This window comes from Trypanosoma rangeli, assembly GCF_003719475.1.
Source record: "Trypanosoma rangeli strain AM80 chromosome Unknown Tra_15.4_contig_00002, whole genome shotgun sequence".
Lineage (NCBI taxonomy): Eukaryota > Euglenozoa > Kinetoplastea > Trypanosomatida > Trypanosomatidae > Trypanosoma > Trypanosoma rangeli.
Genome location: NW_021705746.1, coordinates 1 through 19,454, shown reverse-complemented (window position 1 = coordinate 19,454; position 19,454 = coordinate 1). Strand labels below are relative to the sequence as shown.

Genomic DNA, 19,454 nt, shown 5'->3' with positions numbered 1-19,454 from the left:
CGTCTACCACCACCTCGCTGACCACCATAGTCACCCCGGTTGCCCTGGTTGCCGTAGTCACGTCTACCACCACCTCGCTGACCACCATAGTCACCCTGGTTGCCCTGGTTGCCGTAGTCACGTCTACCACCACCTCGCTGACCACCATAGTCACCCTGGTTGCCCTGGTCACCGTAGTCACGTCTACCACCACCTCGCTGACCACCATAGTCACCCGGTTGCCCTGGTCACCGTAGTCGCGTCTACCACCACCTCGCTGACCACCAGTCACCATAGTCACCCTGGTTGCCCTGGTTGCCGTAGTCACGTCTGCCACCGCCGCGCTCATCCCCCCACTGGCCACGCTGGAACACGAATTGTGTGCAGCAGATAGCCCTTTGAGGACCGTGGCGGCCCCACGACGCCACTCTTAACATCCAATGCCGCATCATTGCCCCACGTCACGATGTCTGACTCCTTTCTACACTGTTGTCAAATCCTTCACCCCCGCCCTCTAAAAAATAGAAAATACTCAAAAAAAAAAAGCCGTATTCCTTCAAGTGATATGACAAAACAAAAGAGGTAAACATACAGGAATAAGACATGAAATACCGTCTCTTAAAATGCGCAAATCAAAAACTACATAAAAAAGTCTTCCTATCTGTTCCCAACCAGGTGACTACAATGTCCATCATGCTCAGGAATCACATGGAATGCCAGATTCTTCCGTTATTGGGGCAATTTCGCAGAATTTTCTGCCGTCTGGCTTTTACCTTCACTATCTTGCGGTTTTCCTTTATCTTCACTCAGCGTGCCTTCATTACGATCGCTCCCACTGGCGATTACTGATTCCAAGTAGCGTTTGTGAAACTCAACGCGGTCACTATCAGTCTTGGGACGCTCCTTCAGCAATGCAAGAATCCACTCATTGAGGAACTCACAAATGTTTTTTTCCCGCACATACCTATTGTCTTCTACTTTCTTGTTATGAGCATCACTACCACCTGGGGCCTCCCTCCCGTCAGCAATCGCCTGCACCAACTCCAAACAGTGGGCTGCTATATCGTTAGGGTGCTCACGGAGAACAGAGCTGGAGACTAGCTCAAAGAAATCCACTGAGTTACCCTGACGTAAGTAACTTTTTGCTTCATCGATGGATTGTTCGCTTTTTGCCCACTCTGGAATGCTCATTGTTATCTGTTTAGGTGTGTCGTAAGTCCTCTTGTCGTGAGTATGCGCAGGTAAAAACAAAAAATTGAAACAATGAACAAATAAATAAATCATGGGGGAAGGAGCTCAAAACACAATAGGAAATAAAGAAGAAAGGATAGGAAGAGAAGTAATAAACAAGTGGGGGAAACAAAAAGATTATATATACTACACAATCTGCCTTTTTACTGCTTGTGTGTGCGTTTGTTTTGAAAAAAAAAAAAAAAAATACACACAAAAACACTCTCTGCCGTATTTGTACTTAGCATGCGGTTCGCGCCCCACCTTTTATTTCCATCATACATCTCGCGGTGCTTCCGTGTTTGCGCGAGCGAGAAATTAGGTTTCCATCCTCTTGCTTGCTTTATCCATTCTATCCTTCTCAGTCCATACAAGACCAACAGAAACACAAAAACAAGGAGAAACGGCGTAGTAGAAAAACATAACGCCGTGAAACACGTGTCAGTGGGCCCCACTACTGGTCACTTCGTCCCCTTCCGCGGCCACTGTTCCGGGGGTTTCCACGTCGCCTATTGCTACGTCCACCACCACGTGCAGGCAGTTCGGAAGGAAGTCGCTGTCCTTCACTGTGTTGGCGTGCCAGTTCCACCCGTTGCCAGTTAAGATTGCCCAACTGACGGTTGCCGTGGTATGTTCCAGGATCCGGATCATCCCACAAGTCTTCCACGGATAACGGATTGGATGCGCCATTATCCCGTTGTTGTGCTCGTGCGGCGTAAGGGTCCATGTGATGGGGTCCTGTACTCTGTTCCTCCCCGTGAGTTTCAAGCTGTCCCGGGCGCCTTTCAAAACTGTTGTTTCCCCCACGACGTCTATTTCGCCGTCGACGACTGGGTCCCTCCCCTTTACTCTCACTTCTCGCCTGGTGTTCCTGATTGCCCCACTGAGTGCGCTGCAGACGTCCTTCCTGTCGACTCAGTTCCTGGGGAAGGGCGTGGAATTGTGGAACATTCATGTCCATTTGCGTGGGAGGGCTAAGAAACATCGCCTTTTCAGCTTGGGTGACCCCAGGCCCAGGTGTTTGCGACATTGACACAGGAGAAAAGAATGGTGGAGAGCACATCCTCGCCTGAGGACTGCTTGACACTTTGCGGAAGAGAATCTTAGAAAGATGAACGGCCTCACCATAGACGCGTTGCGACGAGGAGTACGTGTTAACGATTTTTTGCAGAACCTCTTCAATGCCTTCGTTGATAATGGCCTCCGCAACTTGAGTATTTTCCCAGCATAAGTACGTCAGAGCCTTGATTCCGTGCACAAGAAGTTTGTCCATCGTAATATGCGAGCGCATTGCCGTCACAATAAGTGGTATAGCCCCGGAGTCCGCGAGAAGTCTGCGATTGCTCTCCGAGTTAAACGCAAACTGAGATATAGCCCGACAAGTTGATTTCTGCAAAAGTGGACTTTGATAGTGTACACGCATGGCTTTTAAGATCTCTGGTATGGCGACAACAGCAACCCTTTCCTTTATTTCAGTGTTCCATGCCAAGGTTCCTAGCACTGAACATCCCAGCTCCAACATGCGTAGACGCTCAAAATTTGTCATTGCGCGAATGACACAGGCAACACCTCCAAGATCATAAATTTGTTGTTGGGCCAGGGTGTTGTCAAATGCTAATGCGCTTAGGCCGCCACACGCATTTAACTGCACCTTAGGTGCATTTACATACGTCTTCATGGCAGTCAGGAGGACCTCCACACCATTGAGTTCCGTTACCGCCTTATTAAGCTTCGCATGTTCGTAGGCGAGATGAGCTAGCGCATTACATGCCTCTTGCTGAACCACCTGATCACCAGCAAAATTACGCATTGCCGCCACAACAAATTCCACAACATTTAGTTCACACAACTTGTCCTTGTATGCAGGGGAAATTAAGGAAAGAGTAACAATAGCACGGCACGTTTCCTCCTGTACTTCGCTCACATGCTCATGGCGTCGCATTGCAGCAACAATTTGTTCAGGTGCCTGTTCCAGGTCCTCACATGGAACCGTGCCAATATTCGCAATTGCACGTGCTGCGTGTTCTTGAACTTCGTAGTTGTGTAGGTGATTTCTCATGGCATTGATGATAACACCATACCCTTTGTTTTGCGCAATTTTTGCCGAATTCTCTTCATTATTCCAGGAAAGATAGGATAGGGCCACGCAGCTGTGCATTTGTACTCTGTCATAATCTGGGTGTTGCGCCATACCTTTTATAATTAATGGAATTGCTCCACTTGCGCACATGGCATCGCGGTAAGCCTCACAATTAAAAGCAACTTGAGCTAAAGCTCGACAAACATTCTTCACGAGACCAGGACTTGTATAGTGTTCCTCCAGAGCCTTCATAATCAACTCCACTCCATTCAAACGAACAACGTCCGCCTTTAACTCACTGTTCCAGCACATCGTCCCAATAGCCAAACAACCGTTTTCCTGCAGCCGCGCACTTTTTCCAAAACGCATAGCATCCAAAATACGTGCGACACCATTCTCCTGAATAATAACCTGCTGCCCCTGAAAATTATTGAATGTCAACCCACTGAGTGCAGCGCATGCAGAGACCAGTAAATCTTCATTGTCAGGAAAATTTTGCATAGCCTTCAAAACCAAGAGAATTCCGCATGACTCTGTTATTTCCGACGTTATCGTTTCTGAGTCAAAGGAAAGATAGGAAAGTAGACTGCAAGCATTTGCTTGAATAGCCCCGTTAGATTCATGCTTGCGCATCACTTCCAGTACCCGCTGCAGACAACCTGTAGAATAAATCAGCTGCTTTTGTGTTTTAACATTCATTGCAACACTGCAAAAAAAATGAATTGCCTCCAACGTGGTTGCCTCTGACTCTGTCGTTTTGAAAATTTTTGCAACGGTATCCCACTCAATGTACGAGGAATTGGGGAAGTTGCTAAAAACATGCAAAGCGTGACTGCACAAAAGATCAGAGTCTGCGTAGCGTCCCATGGCTTCTGCAAGGTACGAAATAACCTTTGAGTCTGCCTCCAGAGAGTTTGGAATACCTGAACTTGTCACGTTTGCGGCGATCCGAGCGACATACCGTGTAGTTTCCTCATCACCAATTTGGTCCCGCAGAACGCTTTCAAGCACTTCAACTCCATTGGCCTCAACAAACTCCTTATTAGATGGCACAAAACTTGAAGGGCATTCCAATACATATGAGGTGAACTCCGCAAGAGCCCGGCAGGCTACCTTACAAACCAGTGCATCTGCATGATGAGCTTGAAGAGCACGAGCAAGTTGAGAAATCCCATCACCTATAGGGTACAAGTTAAAATGCGACAACAATGCACATGCCGCCAGGACAAGTTGGTCGTTTTGTACATTTTCTTTTAACGCTCGAACCGCCACAGAAGGCGCACCACACTCGGAAAAAATAGAAACGGTGACGTCATCCGTGCAGTAATAATGGATAAGGGCACAAATCCATTTAATGGTCTCAGTCCAACTTGGGTGGTGATCGGCAAACTCCACAAGTGTCTCAACTATGTGTTCTGCCTCATCTGGTGAGACGTTTGCTGAGGCACATGTTTGCAGGAGGTAACACATTGTTTGGGCCGAACTTCCCTCCGTGGAGGTGGTAAAGCGCCGCATAAGCAAAGCAATACGGTCCTCTGGGTCCGGTGCTTGTGCGCAAAGAATGGTGTACTCCGGTGAGCTGGCAGGGATCGAGTCGTACATTTGCCGCGGAGCACCGGAGACGACCTGAATAAATAATTTGTTCATGATTGTCCGCTTGTTTGCTTGTTTATTATATTTTTCTTTGTGTGTGTGTATGTGTTGCTTTCAGTCAATGCCCCTCCTCTCGCTCCCCAAAGAAAAATGCGGTTCGTTGCTTGTTGTTGTTGTTTAATTATATTTGTCTTTTTTTTTTTCCTTTCGGTTTTTGTTTGCCAGTTTCACCGCTGCCGTTGCTGCTGCTGCTGCTGTTGAACCTGCCCGGAGATGGTCCAAAGATAAAATGGGCCTTTGAATGTCGATGTACTAATGTGTCTGTTATTATCAATTCCTGCATTGACGTCCACCCGCGAGTGCAGCCACAGAGGCAAAAGTAAGAAGAGAAAAACAAAACAATAATAACAGAAAAAAAAAGGAGGGGGGGGGGGGAGAGAGAGAAAGAAAGAAGAAATGCATAGACATCAAGGAGGGGGAAGGAGTATGCAAGGCAAAAGATGCCAGCGGTGACTCACCGGCAACAACGACAACAAAAAAAAAAAAAGCTAAACGGCTCACGAAAGATTCCAGACAAATGGGAGGCTTTCAAAATGCGTAACATGCAAATAGGGGAGATCCTGCCCCTCCTGGAAAAGAGGAAGAGGTCCGCGAGGAAGCATGTCAGGCTATAAATCTCCGCCTAGGAACACAGAACGCCTAGCCGTTATAAGGCACCGCACACACTCTAAGCGAAAATTCTTCTTGGCTGGTGACTCAAAATGATGAACGACTTTGTCGACCAGCGCATTCCATGAGCCACAGCGTTCCTCGACGTCCATACTTCTTTCATGTGCTAACAAAGCACAGTGTGTAGACAAGCTCCGCAGACGGTGGAGCGTCCGATTATACGCCCACTCAAAGTCGTGCGGGAGCTGTAGAAAAAATATCCCTCTAATTGACACAAACATATCACTTACATCAAAAATACGCGAGTACAAGTGGCAAAGGCAAACCATATGAGCCGTGTGGCCAGGACACTTAATAGCCACCTAATCACGAAAACCCAGCGGAAGAGAGGTTGCATCGTCCATGTGCAACGCCCCTGTTGACATTTGCCAGAGGGAGCCCAACAACCCCCCAGAAAACATAAGCGAATGCTCAGGTACGTTACGACCTAAACGACCCGCCACAAACTGCGACAAATATGACTGGAACATTTACGCAACACGACCTTTCGCCACACGATAACAATTTTAGATTCCAAGTGGTATGCGTCTGGAATGCCACAGTCCTCATACCCTTTAAATGTCCCGGAGTAATCAATGAGAACGCGTAAAAACAACCAGCCTCACCCTCTCTGAAACCTGTGGCTTGCCTTGCCAGACGTTCCGCCGCCCATTACTTCCTCCAAATAAAAGCGAACACGTTCTAAATCGCTGGAAAACCCGCTGTCAAGAAGAATCAACTTCCCAGCTCCAAGCACTCCACAGGGTAAAGCGCAGAAACGGAGCCTGAAATCCAATGGATTTTTATTGGCCCACCGTCAACCGGCCATGTCCAGACAAAACTTGCTGATATTCCACCGTCTGCTCCGCGGAAGCGCGCAGGAAAATCAACACAAGTAAACAAACACAAAAAAAGCAGAGTTACACGCCTGTCAAGAAATTTAAAAGCCTAAAAAAATGCATTTTTCAAGAGAGAACAAGATAGAAATAGAGAATCCCACGTAGAAAGCAGCAGCGGGCACACCCCATACACCCCACGCTCGCAAGACGAAGAACGCCACCGCTGTTCCCCCCACCCATGCTAACACCAGCAATTGAAACGTATCACCAGCCGGCACATTAACTAACTCCCCAAACGTGTGTGTTTTTGTTCCTACTTCCCCCTACAAGCTGAACAGATGATCGCCCAATAAAAAAATCATCGTCCAAGTAAAGAAACAAAAACAAAAACAAGTAAAACCGTAAAAAAAAACAAAAAAACGCTCTCCGGTCTTCCTAGTGTTCAGAATTGGCCAAGTGTTTTTTCCACTTCAGGAGTCCCGTAAACGAGCAAGTCCTTCGCCAGCTGTTGCGCGTGATCCTTCGTCGAAAGGGCGGCAACAATAGCAAGCCCAAACGCGATGGCTGTGCCTGGCCCCATGCTTGTCAAACACTTCCCACACCGAACCACGGGATCTGCAGACCACCGCACAGCTGAAGGAAGCCTTTCCTTCATTGCAGGGTAGCAGGTGGCCGTCTTCACACCCTCCAGCAAACCCATAGAGCCAAGGACAACAGCGGGGGAAGCGCAAATGGCGCCGTACCACTTCCCCTGTGAGTGCATTTCCACCATGATTTTTTTGAGGTGCGAACTCTTGGCAAAGTGATCAGCACCAGGAAGTCCACCAGGGAGGAACACCCCGTCGTACGCAGCAGCTGACTCGTCCTTGATATTCGAGTCTGGGGTTAGCTTCAGACCCCTGGCAAGCTGAACAGTTTGGTGATCCATGACGGTAGACACTGTCACTTCAAAGTCCGCTCGGCGCAAAATATCGGTGATGCAGGAGAGTTCAATGTCTTCCGAGCCATCGGCCACAGGAACAAGCACTTTCTTCGGCATTGTCCTTCTTTTTATCGATTTAGCTTAAAAGTTGTTGTAACACTACAGATTATCTCTCCCACGGGTAGTAGTCGTGATCCACGCGGCAACCAAAAAAAAAAGCAAAAAAAAAGAGAGAAAAAATAGCAACTAATATTGAAGTAAACGGAGCTCCACACGTGCAGATCGTATCATGTCCCGAAACTCAACAACTATGTAATCCCCGTCAAAGCTTCAATATGCAGTGGCACACTCTGCCGAAAGCACAACAGAGATATTACCCCCAACGGGGAGTGCGCAGACACAAAATGCAGGCTCTCTAGAAGTACTGGGATCAAGAGGCAGCACATGTCCTAGAACATGCACTAAATCACCCATCTTGACGTGTCTAGTGGCAAACGATGCCAGAGTAACACCGTAGCAACGCACCTGCACAGTGACTGGTTTTGATAAAGGCAGAAAAGGCACACTGTATTCCACAAAAAAGAAGGCATGCGGTCCATTTTCTTCCACAGAAGAGTCATTCATGCCTTCCGTAGAAGCCTCTTCGCCGTGCATCTGTGCCTCTGAGAGAACTTTCCCGACTAAGGTGACCACTGCAACAGTCCCCGGCGACTCCAGGTGGGGAAGTGCAGAAAGCTTTGATGAAGAATTTTCCGCGGGGGTGAAATGCTGTGGAGCCTTTTCCTGTATCAACTCTGCAGTAGAGAGATGCAGCGCCGCAGGAGGTGAGGCAACATAGCGGGCATGGCGCCGTAACTCTTCTTTCCTCACTTCCTCCGCCTGGGACAACGCAGCTTGATCTCTGGCTCCCTGTAATTGTCGTTGAAGGTGTTGTTGCCTTGACACCTCCGTAAGAATATCCGCTTCTTCCGTAGTGGCATTTACTGCTGGAGTGGCAGTCGCGCCGCCGCCGCTGCTCGTCTTTTTCGGAGATGCCGAACTCTCCATTTTTAGTTGATTACTCTGTTGCGTTATGTCACACGCGTCCAGCTCCGAAAAGACGTCACGGAGGAGGAAATCACCATTACAGCGTTGAGCAATGCTCGCCAAAAACGGCCTCCAGAGATGCAACTTACGCATGCACTGCAAAGAAGTAAAAGACAGAAAAAAAATTAGAGCGATAATGAAAAAGGAGTAGCAAAAGGGCTTACGACTGCCTCAGATGGCAGTCCAAAACTACACACACACACACACAGCTCTATGTATTTAGATGTAAGCAAAAAAGAGATGAGTGCAGCATTGCTACTTGAAAACGCCAGATCGTCAATTTCGCATGTCTTCCACAGAAGTAAGACGATACGTGCGGTAATGTAGCATGAACAAAAATAATAATAATAATAATCATCGATAATGTGAAAAAAAAAGGTGTAGCACGTCAGGTTAAAGTTCCAGCAGAATCCATTACTGCCTTCTCGTCAAGCTCCCAAGTGCATTGCTTCATCCAGCGGTTTGTCGCCCGCATCTGTTTATTCACGTGAGCAAGTTCGGCCTTCCTTACTTCAAGGTCACGATAAGCATGCTTTAACTCCCTGACGGACTCGTAGTCACTCATGGAAGTTTCCAGCTGCATTTTCAGTGCCTTGTTGGTCGCGTACAGTCGACGATGTTCGTTTCCCAACAAGAGCGCTCTCCGCTTCTCAGCATCAGCAAAGCTTTCCGCGAACACATTTTTAGCTTCAGCATCGTTACTGGGGTCGCCGTCACCCTCCCCCTGAAAAGAATTTGTGGCCACATCGCACTGGTATGCCGACTCCGCCTCAAGGGCCAGGCGCTCAAACGTGCACCGCTTCTTTTTCCACACCGCAACCTTGTTACCCAACTCCTGCAGACTCGCACTGCATTTTCCAACAGTTGTTGCCAAATCCCGTTCCACCACCATGCACGCCTCCTGAAACTGCATATCGCGTTGGCGCCGAAGATGCAATTGGTCAAAACCAGCGCGACTCAGGCCAGACCAAATTGTACAAAGACATGAATCACAGCGGTCAATTACCACCCTCGCAGAAGAAAAAAGAACTCGTGGTGGGCGTGCGTCGTCTGCCCCCTCCTCTGAATCAAAAGAATTGCTCTCATTAGATGTGTTCTCCATGTCGTCGCACATGCTATTGGTGTTCAAAGCCACACTAATCTTTCCAAGTTTGTGAAGCGAGCAACGAGAGCATGCAGTAAGGCACTTCATCGCCGCCTCCGCCTTCTCAAGTAGTACACTTTTATCCTTCAGATTCTCAGGTTTCTTCGTAATATGCAAGTAATCTTCAAGAGGTGGATCATATTCCACATTTGTGAGGCTGTTCTGCGCTCCTTGTACGGCACCACTGCTTTCCCGTGAATCAACCCCCTGCTGCATCAATCTCACTTGCATACGTGTCCCATGAAGTTGCTGTTGAAGCTCAGTATGTTGCCTCTTCATCTTCTGCAGTGTTTGCCGAATCTCTTTTTCAAGCGCCTCCGTATGATGAATAGCCTCAGAAGCATGTGATAACTGCCCCGATACACGCTCGGCCTCCACAACACCACGCTCTAGACATTCGCGGAGCGTTCGCTTCTCTTCCTTCACTTGTTCAATCTCGTCCAAAATGCTCCGCATTTCATGTGACATGCCGAAGAGAGGTGGTGGCTGCTGCGAACGGTACTGCAAAAGCGCCTTTTCGGCATCTTGGCGCTTGGAAGTCTCTATAACTATTTTGTGCTCCACATCCATCACCTCCCTTTGCAGAGACTTGCGGCCGGCACGAGTCATCGGGCCGGCCCTGACTACGGAGCAGGTTTCTACGCTACAAACAGGAAAAATCAAATAAGCAGAGCGAAGTATCCAACCATCATTTCCCCATCATTACCATCACCGCCGCGACGCATCAAAGATAGTAAACTCTGCCATGACTGAGTAAATCTCAAATCAACGACGGAGTGTGAGAGAGAGTCACAAATAGACGGGGTGTACGTTGGATTGTCGCAAACATGCATACACACACAAAAGAGATTGAGAGAAGGTTGTTTACTTGGGAAGCAATCCTGCCTTGACGTAGTCTAATCGTTGCTTCTTCGTTAACATCTGCTCGTCGATAAGGTCCATGCGAGGTTTTGTCAACGTGTTCATCTCCTTCCCTATGTTCCACCGCGATGGACTACTAAGCTCAAACACAGAGGGAAAAGACTTTACCCGCACCCGTGCCCCGCTTGTGGCATGCTGCAAGGTGTACACCTGGCGCTTCGACACAAAGAACTTCCCCGTCCAATCGCCCGTGATGTAGTTCTCCTCGGGTAGAAAAAAAGTCTGACTCTTCGCCGTCATGAAGCTCCAAAAGTACGGCGCGCTCAGGTTCATCGCGTGAGTATTTTTGATGTGTGGCCGTCGCAGAAACGGAAACTTTCGCTGCCCACGGCGTGCCAGGTAAAAACCAAACGCCGACTTCGCCATTTTCAAAAAACGCTTCTGGTTGCTGGTCAAAGCGCCGCCTACCGTTGCAGTGGTAGAGGCTACATGAGGCGTGGCAAGACAACAACGGCGAAACATCTTCCCTAACTGTGTCCTCGTATTCGTCTTCCCTCGACCCGGTCGCTTGAAGAAAAACAAGGCAGATATATATATATATAAGATGACAGAGGCAGTCAGCGCTGTTGTGTGTGTGTGTGTTTTTTTTTTTTCGTATGAGCTCTTTTCCTCAGCATTATTGCCTCCCGTTAAGCCAAACAGACACACGTAGCAACGACAGTAGCCACAAAACAAAAACAAAATCCCAAGGGAAAAAAATGAAGGGGTAGAAAAAAACAACAAAATATGTCTATGAGAAAAATAAATAAGTGAGGCACACATCCCTCAAGGTGTCGCTGCGGATTCCCGAAACAACCTCCCATAGACATACAGACGCGCCGCACAAATTTGCTGGGACAATTTAGGGAACGAGAGAAATATATCGACTATCATTAATAAAAAAGACACCTCTCCTCTCAACAAAAAAATAAAAAATAAAAAATAAATTCTAAAACAAAGACATCACAAACATATATATTAATGCTACCAGGAGGAATGGTTTGCCAAAACAAGGTTTGTAACACCTTTACGATATAATGGTTTAAAGCATCCACGAACAAGTCTTTCAAATCCATTTCTTTCTTGCTTTCAGTTAACAAATAAACGATAATAACAACAATAATAAGAAGAAAACCAAAAAGATTTCATAACACTCATTCCTTTTCACTCATTCTTTTTTTTCACGCAGCTTCAACGGCAAGTTAATGATGGCCTCCTCAATCTCCCTCGCCTTCGGATCGCTGAGGTTTTGTGTGATCCGCTGCTGCTCTGCAATGACTTTGGGATCCGCCTTGTAGCGGCTCAAAATAGTTTCCTGGCCAATCGCAAAACTCTCACGCTTTAAGGAAGCCCCAGTAATGGGCACGTCTTGATATTTCACCTTCACCCCACGGAAACTCCGCCTGCACAAAGAAGTCAACTCGTAGTGGACAGCGTTCATGACTGCGTTACACGCAGCTATAGCCTCCTCGCTATTTGTGTGGCGTCCCGTTATCCCAATATACAAGTACTGACCCTCGTGTTTCATGATGCCGCGAAGAGGAATATTTGTTTGCATTGCCTCATCCTTCACGGCTTTAGAGCCGAAAACTGCGTACTTCAAACGGTTTTTGTCGAGCACCAAATAGGATGCGTCCACCCAGTTCATCACCAAGTGTCGTGGGTCCTTCGAAGGCAAATGTGAAAAAGGAATCAGCCTCGTTTGCAGAGACGCAAAGAGGGTTGGTGGGCACGCATTAAGTTTATACTGCCTTGCAACACCGTCACCATTGCAGGAAATCATATATGATAGATAGTAACTCAAGCAATCAGACATGAGAACTAAGAAATGGGCCGGGGAAATCATGGCAACTTCCGTCCTCAGACATAATCCCAATCCCATAACACAGTATAACTCCTGTACCGTTTTGACATCGTTACCCATTTGTGGCAACAACTTGACATTAACAACCTGAGTCACATCACCAGTTACAATGCCTTGGCCCCATGTGGTTTGACAGCGGCTTATAGCGGAGTAATCAAACAACATAACTTCACGATCTTTAAGAAATGGCGTCCCGTTTGGTACCCGCGTCAGGGAGTTTGGGCACATAAATAGGGAGTAGCTCACCATTAGATTATTAGGGTCCAAAACGATAATTCCATCGTGTGGAAGAGGCATGGCGTCACCAAGACGTGGCAAATACTTCGGTTCAATAATAGCGCTGGGAAGAGCAATGATAACCCCGCGGGAGAAAAGTTCACGAATAACGTAGTTTTCTGTAAAAACACCATAACTTGTTTTTGCATCCAAACACAAGTGCTCAGAAATCATCAACCTGAGTTCTTTTTCTTGCATGGCCCATCGAACCTTCCGCTCACGAAATAAACATGTGAGCAGAGTCACAATGCCTTGGCGCAGGCGCCGTTGTGCTTGCACAAGATGTGAGGTTTTTTCAGCGGAACTTCCCAACAATTCATCTCCCAGCATATAACTTAGGTGAGATGCGGTGTCCTTTGAGGATGGCAAAAGATTACTCGGACGATTCGAATAGAGCTGTGATGCAATTGTGCCCAAAAAGCAGCTCAGATCCTTAAACGTCCTTGGTCCCTGATCCCGTTTTCTACTCACAACCGACCAATCTTTTGTGCTGATCGCAAAGTTGCCAATACAAACAAGGCCCTGATCATTCTCACCACGTAAGCGAAAGAAGGTATCTCCAAGTAGAACAGCAATCCGGTTAATATGAACTAATACCGCGGCATCTCGAGCATCTTTAAGCGCGTCTTTTTTAGTACCAATCAGGCAAAATCCAATCTTAGCCGCTTCGCCACCAATTTCCTTGGAGTATGCTCGATTACATGCCGCATGAAGAAGTGTGAGTTGTATTTCAAGATCCTGTTTAACACCCTCCACAGGTTTTGTAAGGTCATAAACCAAACAGTAAATCACACTCTTCGAAGGTAAAAAGAAGGAAGGAATAACACGCCAAAAATCAGGAGCACTTGGAAGATCCAATAAGTCAATATGCACCTTGGCAGGATCCACGACACCACAACTCTTAGAGCTTTTTGAAATACCAATGGAATTAAAAAACCCACCTGAGTGCTGTTGCTGTTGCGGAGCATCCAAATCACAAAACTGAATATATGTCTTATACCAGTCGTTTCTGGAACAATACATATCATCCACAGAAATACGAGTAAAACTAGGATGAACTGTCGGTGTGAGAACCTCCGGAGTGCTCCGAATCATTGGAGAGGACGATGCTGCAAGGCACTTGACAATGCTGGACTTACCCGCATTGGGGGCACCCATGAAAAAAAATCGGTACTCTAGCACACGCCTATACTCGTCAAGATCAGTGGTCAATGATGCAAGAATAGATTTGTGTGTGCTTTGTATTGCTTGAGTTCTCGCAAAATATGGAACCTTTAAGACATTTTTGATAAAGGTAGGAATATCTTCGCTGTCCCCAAAAATGTCTAATTCTTTATCATCCTCATCATCATCTTCTTCCACTTGATGACGAGATAAGGCCAATTCAGCTTTCATTGAAAATACCTCCTCCTCAAGATGTTTCTTACTCTGCTTTAACATTTCATTTTCATTTTTCAGTCGAAGAGCCTGCGCAGAGGTTAGCCTCTCATTGCCTCTTGATTCCTGAGATTTATTTTCCTTCGCTATTGCATCCTTTTCTGCACGAACATAAGCTAATTCTGCCCTTAATTCATTAATTGTCGACATCATTTCCTGAATTTGTTTGTTAGCATCTCCTGAAATCATTACAGGTGTAGATTTTGATGCATTTATTGGCCGTTCAACGGGTTGAGCTCCCAATGAACGTACTTGCTTCACTAACGTTTCAGAATATGCAGCAAGTTCCTTGTTTTCTTGTTCCAGCATCTCCTTTTGCGCTTGATATGACTGCTTTATAACGAGATGATTCTTTTTAAGCTTGTCTTGAACATCAGTAGAACACTGACGAATTTTATCAATTGTATCTTCATAGGATGCAACAAGCGTATCTTTTTGAAATTGTATTTCGTTATCCATAGTCCTTTTCAAATCGTCATACAACCCCTTGTAGTGATTTACTTCCTCATTGTGTAAATCTTCCATCTCAGAGATACGAAGTTGCATATTCTCTTCATACATGGCCTTTACAGTCTCAATACGTCGTGCAAACTCATTCCTCAACGCAGGATTAGAAGAAGATCCTGACAGTGAACCAACATAATTCCCTTCCATCTGTACTCGTAATTCATTCATCTCCATTGATACACGCCGTGCCTCCGCTTCAGCCTCTTTTGCTTTCAGTCTGAACTTTTCCTTCTCTTGTCGTTCGTGAGAAACCTGACGCTGAAGTTCAGCTATATCTTTACTCATTGTCGTAGTTGATGCTGAGGTCTCATTCAATATCGATTGTTGTTGTCTTTCCAGGGACAACTTTAATTCCTCCTCATGACGCTCTTCAAGTGCATGTCGTTGTTGATATTGTTGCTCTTCCATTAATTGATTCTCCTCTTCATTGGATCTGATAAGTTCTTCAATTTGTTCCTTTGATGCACCAGATGCAACTAATTGATTCAACTGATCTTGTTGAATCTGTTTAATTCTAGTACATTCTGCATGAAATGCCGCCTCAGCTTCTTCTCTTTCCAATTGTCGTCGGGTTGCCTCCACTTCGAGTGAGTTAATACGACCCTCCGCCACAGTTAACAACTCTTGTAATTTTGCAGCCAGTTTCTTATAATCAATATTTACAGCAAGTTTAGCATTCGTCTTCACTGCCATTGCCCGAGATCCAAAATAGAGTGTACCCAACGTTTCGTGCATATGTTCACTACTTGGACCTGCGGTAAGAATAATACTACATTTCGCACGTCCACCAATAGCATCCTCAAGCATACGAGTTAATTTTGCATTACGCCACGGAACGTGTTCAGACCGGTCCGATAAAGCCTGAACAACGTTCCCAAGAGAAAGGAGTGATGCGTTAATAGCTTTGGCCTCCAAGGCCATCTGCCCTTCTTGAACACCAGTTTTACTGAAGCGTTCGTATCCGGCAAGATCAATAAGAAACAGCTTTCCGTTCCGAACCTCACCTCCTGGGTCGTCGTTTGGAACGGATTTTACTTGAATAAATAAAGCAGCGTGACCACGTGAACTTTCTGGATTCATTTTTGTAGCAGTGATCACTCGATACTGATTACCATCATCGTAAAGGCTACGGAAGTCATCCTCGTCCTTTACTGTATGCTCCACAAGCCCAGGAAATGACACACCATTTTTATCTCTAACTATTTTCAATTCAGGGGCCTCTGGATTAAATAGGTCCTGTAATTTATCAAGATAAATCTGAATAAACGAAAACATGATGGTAAAGCTTCGGTCAGGGCAACTTTCCACCGCACTGAAAATCGCTTTCATAGCACGTGGAATAATACCCATATTAAGTGGACTAAAGTTACACATCGTGAACGATTTTCCCGTTCCAGTTTGGCCATAAACCATTACAGTACCCCAATAACCCTTGAAGACATTACCAATGACAGGTGCGGCCACACGAGTATAAATATCGCCTTGATCAACCTCTCCATTGAACACATAATCATATTCATAACTTTTTGACTCCAATAGGCAGGTTTTGTTGTCTAGTTGAACATCAAGCAAGAAATGTGTTCCAGCTGCGGGGTCAATTTCTCCTTTTTTGGCAGGACGAATGCGAAGAAACACCATGATACGGTTTGGCCCATCATCCTTGTTTTCTTCGTTACTCATGCTTGCAATAACAGTTTTCTCTCCTCAATTGGAATCAAAGAACGATAACCACACACCCTTGATTTACTAGAAAGTAGAATAGAAGAAGCACAACAATAAGTAAAGTAAGAAAAAGAACTTTAAAAAGGCGTCAGGGGAAAAAAAAAGATTTATCCAAGGACAAATAAAGATGGACCCCATAACATTTCATATTAAGATATATATCTATCTTATTTTGTTATTGTTTTCTTCTTTTTGTTCCTGGTATTTGTCACTAACCGTTGAGCCAAGACAAATCTATAAAATCAGTAACTAAAAACAGGTTTGTCTAGAGACTAAAATAGTAACACTACCTGTGCCATGTTTTTCATGAAACAAATAGTGTCGAATCATGATACCCTTCGGAACCCTAAAAGAACATTCAATGTGGGGTCTACATTGAACAGAAACATACCTTCAAATGATTGCTATTGAACATTATGGTGGCCAGCAAACTTTTCAACTTCTTGTGTTATGTTGCAAACTATAAACTACACCCTCTGCAGTATTCGTACCAAACTTTGTACCTTCCCATTCACAACATGTGAGTAAAAAAACCTTTATAAAAAGAACAGTAAACAGGCAAAGGAAGCACGAAAGATAGTGATATCATATAGTGGAAACAGTCAAAAGACATCTATAAAATGCAAATTGAGTTGGACAATTTAGAATTTATGTGATGACAAAAGCAAACAAACGCTAGTTTTTTTTTTTTTTCTATCGTTCTCCATTTATTTTTCTTTGTTGAGTTGTTTGCTTTCGTTTTTCTGTCCCCGATCAGGTATCTCGTGTTTTTTTAAAATACTATGATTGTTAGGCTGGTGAAAAAAAAAAACAAAGCAATCATACGCGAGTAATTATGTCCTCAATTTTTTCATCCATTCCCCACTAATCGTCGCCGGCGACACCGACTTGGGGCGCCCGTAGCACACGATCTTGAATCTTGTATCCACCTTTCAGCACAACGGAAATATGTCCGCTTGGGATTTCAGGAGTTGGGGATGTTTTCATCAACGCATCATGCACGTTGGGATCAAACTTGTCACCCTTCTGGACAATCAGTTTTTCAATTCCGTGTTTTGCCAAGTTGCTCAACAACAACTTGGTAGAAAGTTTAACACCTGTGTGAATAGAACTCATATTTTTATTACTTTCAAGCTCCTCAATCGGGATCTTCGACATGGCTTCAAGACCTTTTTCAAGCGTATCCACGACTTCCAGTATATCTTTGCCAAATGACGATATTCCATAGCTCTTCGCTTTATGAACATCCTCACGTCCAATACGGCGGGCATTTTCAGCATCTGCAGCACGATAGAGGAGATCTTTTTTTAGTTCGGCAATACTCTCCCTTGCAGATTCAAGCTCCTTTTCCATTTTTGCAAATGCCTCCTGGGTTATTAAGGGTCCTTCTTTAGCCTTATTAGCGCCGTTTTGGTCGTTTTCTTTGGCTGCCTGGTTTGCACACCATGCGCGAGAAGTTATTAAAGGCACAAGAGACCGCTGTGCAAAAAGTGGAACAATTCTTAGACGAAGACTCCGCATTTGTGTAAAACGGCCTATCGTTATTTATTTATCTGCGTAAAGAAAAAAAAGAAAGGACATAGACCCTACCCATCACTTTTGCTTTCATATATATATATATATATAACAGATTCCAAAATGGGAATTTCAATCAGTGTATTTTAGCAAAATCAAAAGCATATATATGCATCAAGGCGGTAATAAGAAATCCAACTCGTTCATTTCAACGGCTGTCATCATTGATTCCCGCCGCAGAAAGCACCATGCAAAACGAAAGTGCCGCATTTGCTCCTTCGAGACAAAGTCAGCGTTCCTTATCCCTACATCGGCACGTTTAAGAAATACGGGTATCGAAGTCAGAAAAGCGTAATTAAAGGTCTGCAAAGATAGTTCATGGAACACAGGAGTGACGACATCTGTCCTGACATTTATTACCGAAACATCCACTGATGTTCCTCTGCAATTGTACTGAGCTAACACAGGTAGAATTGGTTCATCACATACAGGGGGGGCTGCATTATTAGCATCGATTTTTCGCTTGGACACAACGCTAAGCACATGCCCACTACCGTCAAGATCTAGGAATCTTACAGAACGTTTGTCACAGGTCCCTTGAGTAAGAATTCCGCAGCACTCAAAAAACTCCGCAATCGGTGAGGATCCTGTGGACCCATTTAGTTTGCATAACACCTTTTCGCCTTCTACTCCGTGTTCCAAAACAGTAAACACAATAACGCCGCCAGCACTTGGAGCCAAAGTCCAACGAAACTCGATCCGGCGAAGCTCTTGCAAAAATTCTGACCAAAGGGCAAACTGTAAAGGCTTTTGAAGAAACCCATAGTTCTCAAAGCAGACCGACTTCGCCTCATCTTCATCCACCACCGGCACCTGAGATACACTGTTTTTTTGTTTGTGATCTCTTGCATTTTCACTACTAAGTCTCATACGCCTCCTGCGTCTACTTTCAAACGCAGATAAGGAACCAATTTCAGGGATATTTCCGCGAGTACCGACGATAAAAAAGCGGGCCGGACACAACCCAAAGACGCCGCTACGCTGAAATCGACGCATACTTCCAAAAGGTGCAAAAAAGAAAAAAATGATCAAAATAGAATTCTGTCAAAGTTATTGCTGCATTCGTTCGGAGCGCCCGCTTCAGAAGCGCGAAGTTCTACCCACACCGCGTCCTGCTTTCCCGCGCCGCCACGCGCCCACCGCCGGCTTTCCTAGCAACAAAGAAACCCCCGCGCGGTGGAAAAAACCAATAACGGAGGAAAAAGAAAAAAAACCAGCCTCGCCCGGCGCTCGGCCGAGAAAATAGGTGCGCCGCACCGCCCCCCCGTTGTGGAAAAAAAAACCGTCGCCCTCCTCGGGGGGCCCCACGCGGGTCCGGGAGGGCCCGCATGGGCGAGGGGCCCGCGCCGCGTGCGGCCCCGCCCGAATGGCGAGGCCCCACCTTCGACGCATCGGCCCGCGGCAACACGAGCCCGGCTGGCCCGCGCGCGGCGCGACGAAAAAAAGAAAAAAAAAAGAGAAGCTTAGGGCGGCGGCGGGGCCGATGCGCCCGCGGGTGGCCGACCCGGGGCCCCCTGGGGAGGGGGGCCCTCGGCTTTTTGTGGTCTGCCAGCACCCCCCGGGGGGTGCCGGGTGTTGCGCCGGCGGGGGGG

The 19,454-nt window shown here is 46.1% G+C and overlaps 11 protein-coding genes across 11 annotated transcripts, besides 11 other annotated features; all 11 read right to left on the bottom strand.

Annotated features, from left to right (window-relative positions):
* Position 1: 1 nt before the first annotated feature.
* TraAM80_00087 (uncharacterized protein) lies at positions 2-328 on the bottom strand (the record flags this gene model as incomplete). The annotated part of the gene is made up of 1 exon (XM_029377182.1): positions 2-328. A coding segment is annotated over one exon (327 nt), but the record flags the coding sequence as incomplete, so codon positions are not given.
* A 380-nt stretch (positions 329-708) lies between these two features.
* On the bottom strand, positions 709-1,170 carry TraAM80_00086 (antigen 2; the record flags this gene model as incomplete). The annotated part of the gene is made up of 1 exon (XM_029377181.1): positions 709-1,170. One exon carries the CDS (start codon positions 1,168-1,170, stop codon positions 709-711), a length of 462 nt encoding a protein of 153 aa, XP_029242924.1.
* A 230-nt stretch (positions 1,171-1,400) lies between these two features.
* Positions 1,401-1,429: a microsatellite.
* A 234-nt stretch (positions 1,430-1,663) lies between these two features.
* Positions 1,664-4,936, bottom strand: TraAM80_00085 (uncharacterized protein; the record flags this gene model as incomplete). The annotated part of the gene is made up of 1 exon (XM_029377180.1): positions 1,664-4,936. One exon carries the CDS (start codon positions 4,934-4,936, stop codon positions 1,664-1,666), a length of 3,273 nt encoding a protein of 1,090 aa, XP_029242923.1.
* A 110-nt stretch (positions 4,937-5,046) lies between these two features.
* Positions 5,047-5,102: a sequence feature (A-rich).
* A 12-nt stretch (positions 5,103-5,114) lies between these two features.
* Positions 5,115-5,142: a microsatellite.
* Positions 5,143-5,257: 115 nt separating this feature from the next.
* Positions 5,258-5,339: a microsatellite.
* A 211-nt stretch (positions 5,340-5,550) lies between these two features.
* Positions 5,551-5,880, bottom strand: TraAM80_00084 (putative metallo-beta-lactamase superfamily; the record flags this gene model as incomplete). The annotated part of the gene is made up of 1 exon (XM_029377179.1): positions 5,551-5,880. One exon carries the CDS (start codon positions 5,878-5,880, stop codon positions 5,551-5,553), a length of 330 nt encoding a protein of 109 aa, XP_029242922.1.
* A 991-nt stretch (positions 5,881-6,871) lies between these two features.
* On the bottom strand, positions 6,872-7,468 carry TraAM80_00083 (putative 4-methyl-5(beta-hydroxyethyl)-thiazole monophosphate synthesis protein; the record flags this gene model as incomplete). The annotated part of the gene is made up of 1 exon (XM_029377178.1): positions 6,872-7,468. The coding sequence occupies one exon, from the start codon at positions 7,466-7,468 to the stop codon at positions 6,872-6,874; it is 597 nt and encodes a 198-aa protein (XP_029242921.1).
* Positions 7,469-7,559: 91 nt separating this feature from the next.
* Positions 7,560-7,591: a microsatellite.
* A 90-nt stretch (positions 7,592-7,681) lies between these two features.
* On the bottom strand, positions 7,682-8,530 carry TraAM80_00082 (uncharacterized protein; the record flags this gene model as incomplete). The annotated part of the gene is made up of 1 exon (XM_029377177.1): positions 7,682-8,530. The coding sequence occupies one exon, from the start codon at positions 8,528-8,530 to the stop codon at positions 7,682-7,684; it is 849 nt and encodes a 282-aa protein (XP_029242920.1).
* Positions 8,531-8,628: 98 nt separating this feature from the next.
* Positions 8,629-8,645: a microsatellite.
* A 123-nt stretch (positions 8,646-8,768) lies between these two features.
* Positions 8,769-8,802: a microsatellite.
* Positions 8,803-8,825: 23 nt separating this feature from the next.
* On the bottom strand, positions 8,826-10,190 carry TraAM80_00081 (uncharacterized protein; the record flags this gene model as incomplete). Its single annotated transcript, XM_029377176.1, has 1 exon — positions 8,826-10,190. The coding sequence occupies one exon, from the start codon at positions 10,188-10,190 to the stop codon at positions 8,826-8,828; it is 1,365 nt and encodes a 454-aa protein (XP_029242919.1).
* A 255-nt stretch (positions 10,191-10,445) lies between these two features.
* Positions 10,446-10,964, bottom strand: TraAM80_00080 (uncharacterized protein; the record flags this gene model as incomplete). Its single annotated transcript, XM_029377175.1, has 1 exon — positions 10,446-10,964. The coding sequence occupies one exon, from the start codon at positions 10,962-10,964 to the stop codon at positions 10,446-10,448; it is 519 nt and encodes a 172-aa protein (XP_029242918.1).
* Positions 10,965-11,400: 436 nt separating this feature from the next.
* Positions 11,401-11,428: a microsatellite.
* Positions 11,429-11,649: 221 nt separating this feature from the next.
* Positions 11,650-16,245, bottom strand: TraAM80_00079 (kinesin; the record flags this gene model as incomplete). The annotated part of the gene is made up of 1 exon (XM_029377174.1): positions 11,650-16,245. One exon carries the CDS (start codon positions 16,243-16,245, stop codon positions 11,650-11,652), a length of 4,596 nt encoding a protein of 1,531 aa, XP_029242917.1.
* Positions 16,246-16,316: 71 nt separating this feature from the next.
* Positions 16,317-16,362: a microsatellite.
* A 604-nt stretch (positions 16,363-16,966) lies between these two features.
* Positions 16,967-17,035: a sequence feature (A-rich).
* A 116-nt stretch (positions 17,036-17,151) lies between these two features.
* TraAM80_00078 (co-chaperone GrpE) lies at positions 17,152-17,808 on the bottom strand (the record flags this gene model as incomplete). The annotated part of the gene is made up of 1 exon (XM_029377173.1): positions 17,152-17,808. The coding sequence occupies one exon, from the start codon at positions 17,806-17,808 to the stop codon at positions 17,152-17,154; it is 657 nt and encodes a 218-aa protein (XP_029242916.1).
* An 86-nt stretch (positions 17,809-17,894) lies between these two features.
* Positions 17,895-17,913: a microsatellite.
* A 63-nt stretch (positions 17,914-17,976) lies between these two features.
* TraAM80_00077 (uncharacterized protein) lies at positions 17,977-18,858 on the bottom strand (the record flags this gene model as incomplete). The annotated part of the gene is made up of 1 exon (XM_029377172.1): positions 17,977-18,858. One exon carries the CDS (start codon positions 18,856-18,858, stop codon positions 17,977-17,979), a length of 882 nt encoding a protein of 293 aa, XP_029242915.1.
* Between the last annotated feature and the right edge of the window lie 596 nt (positions 18,859-19,454).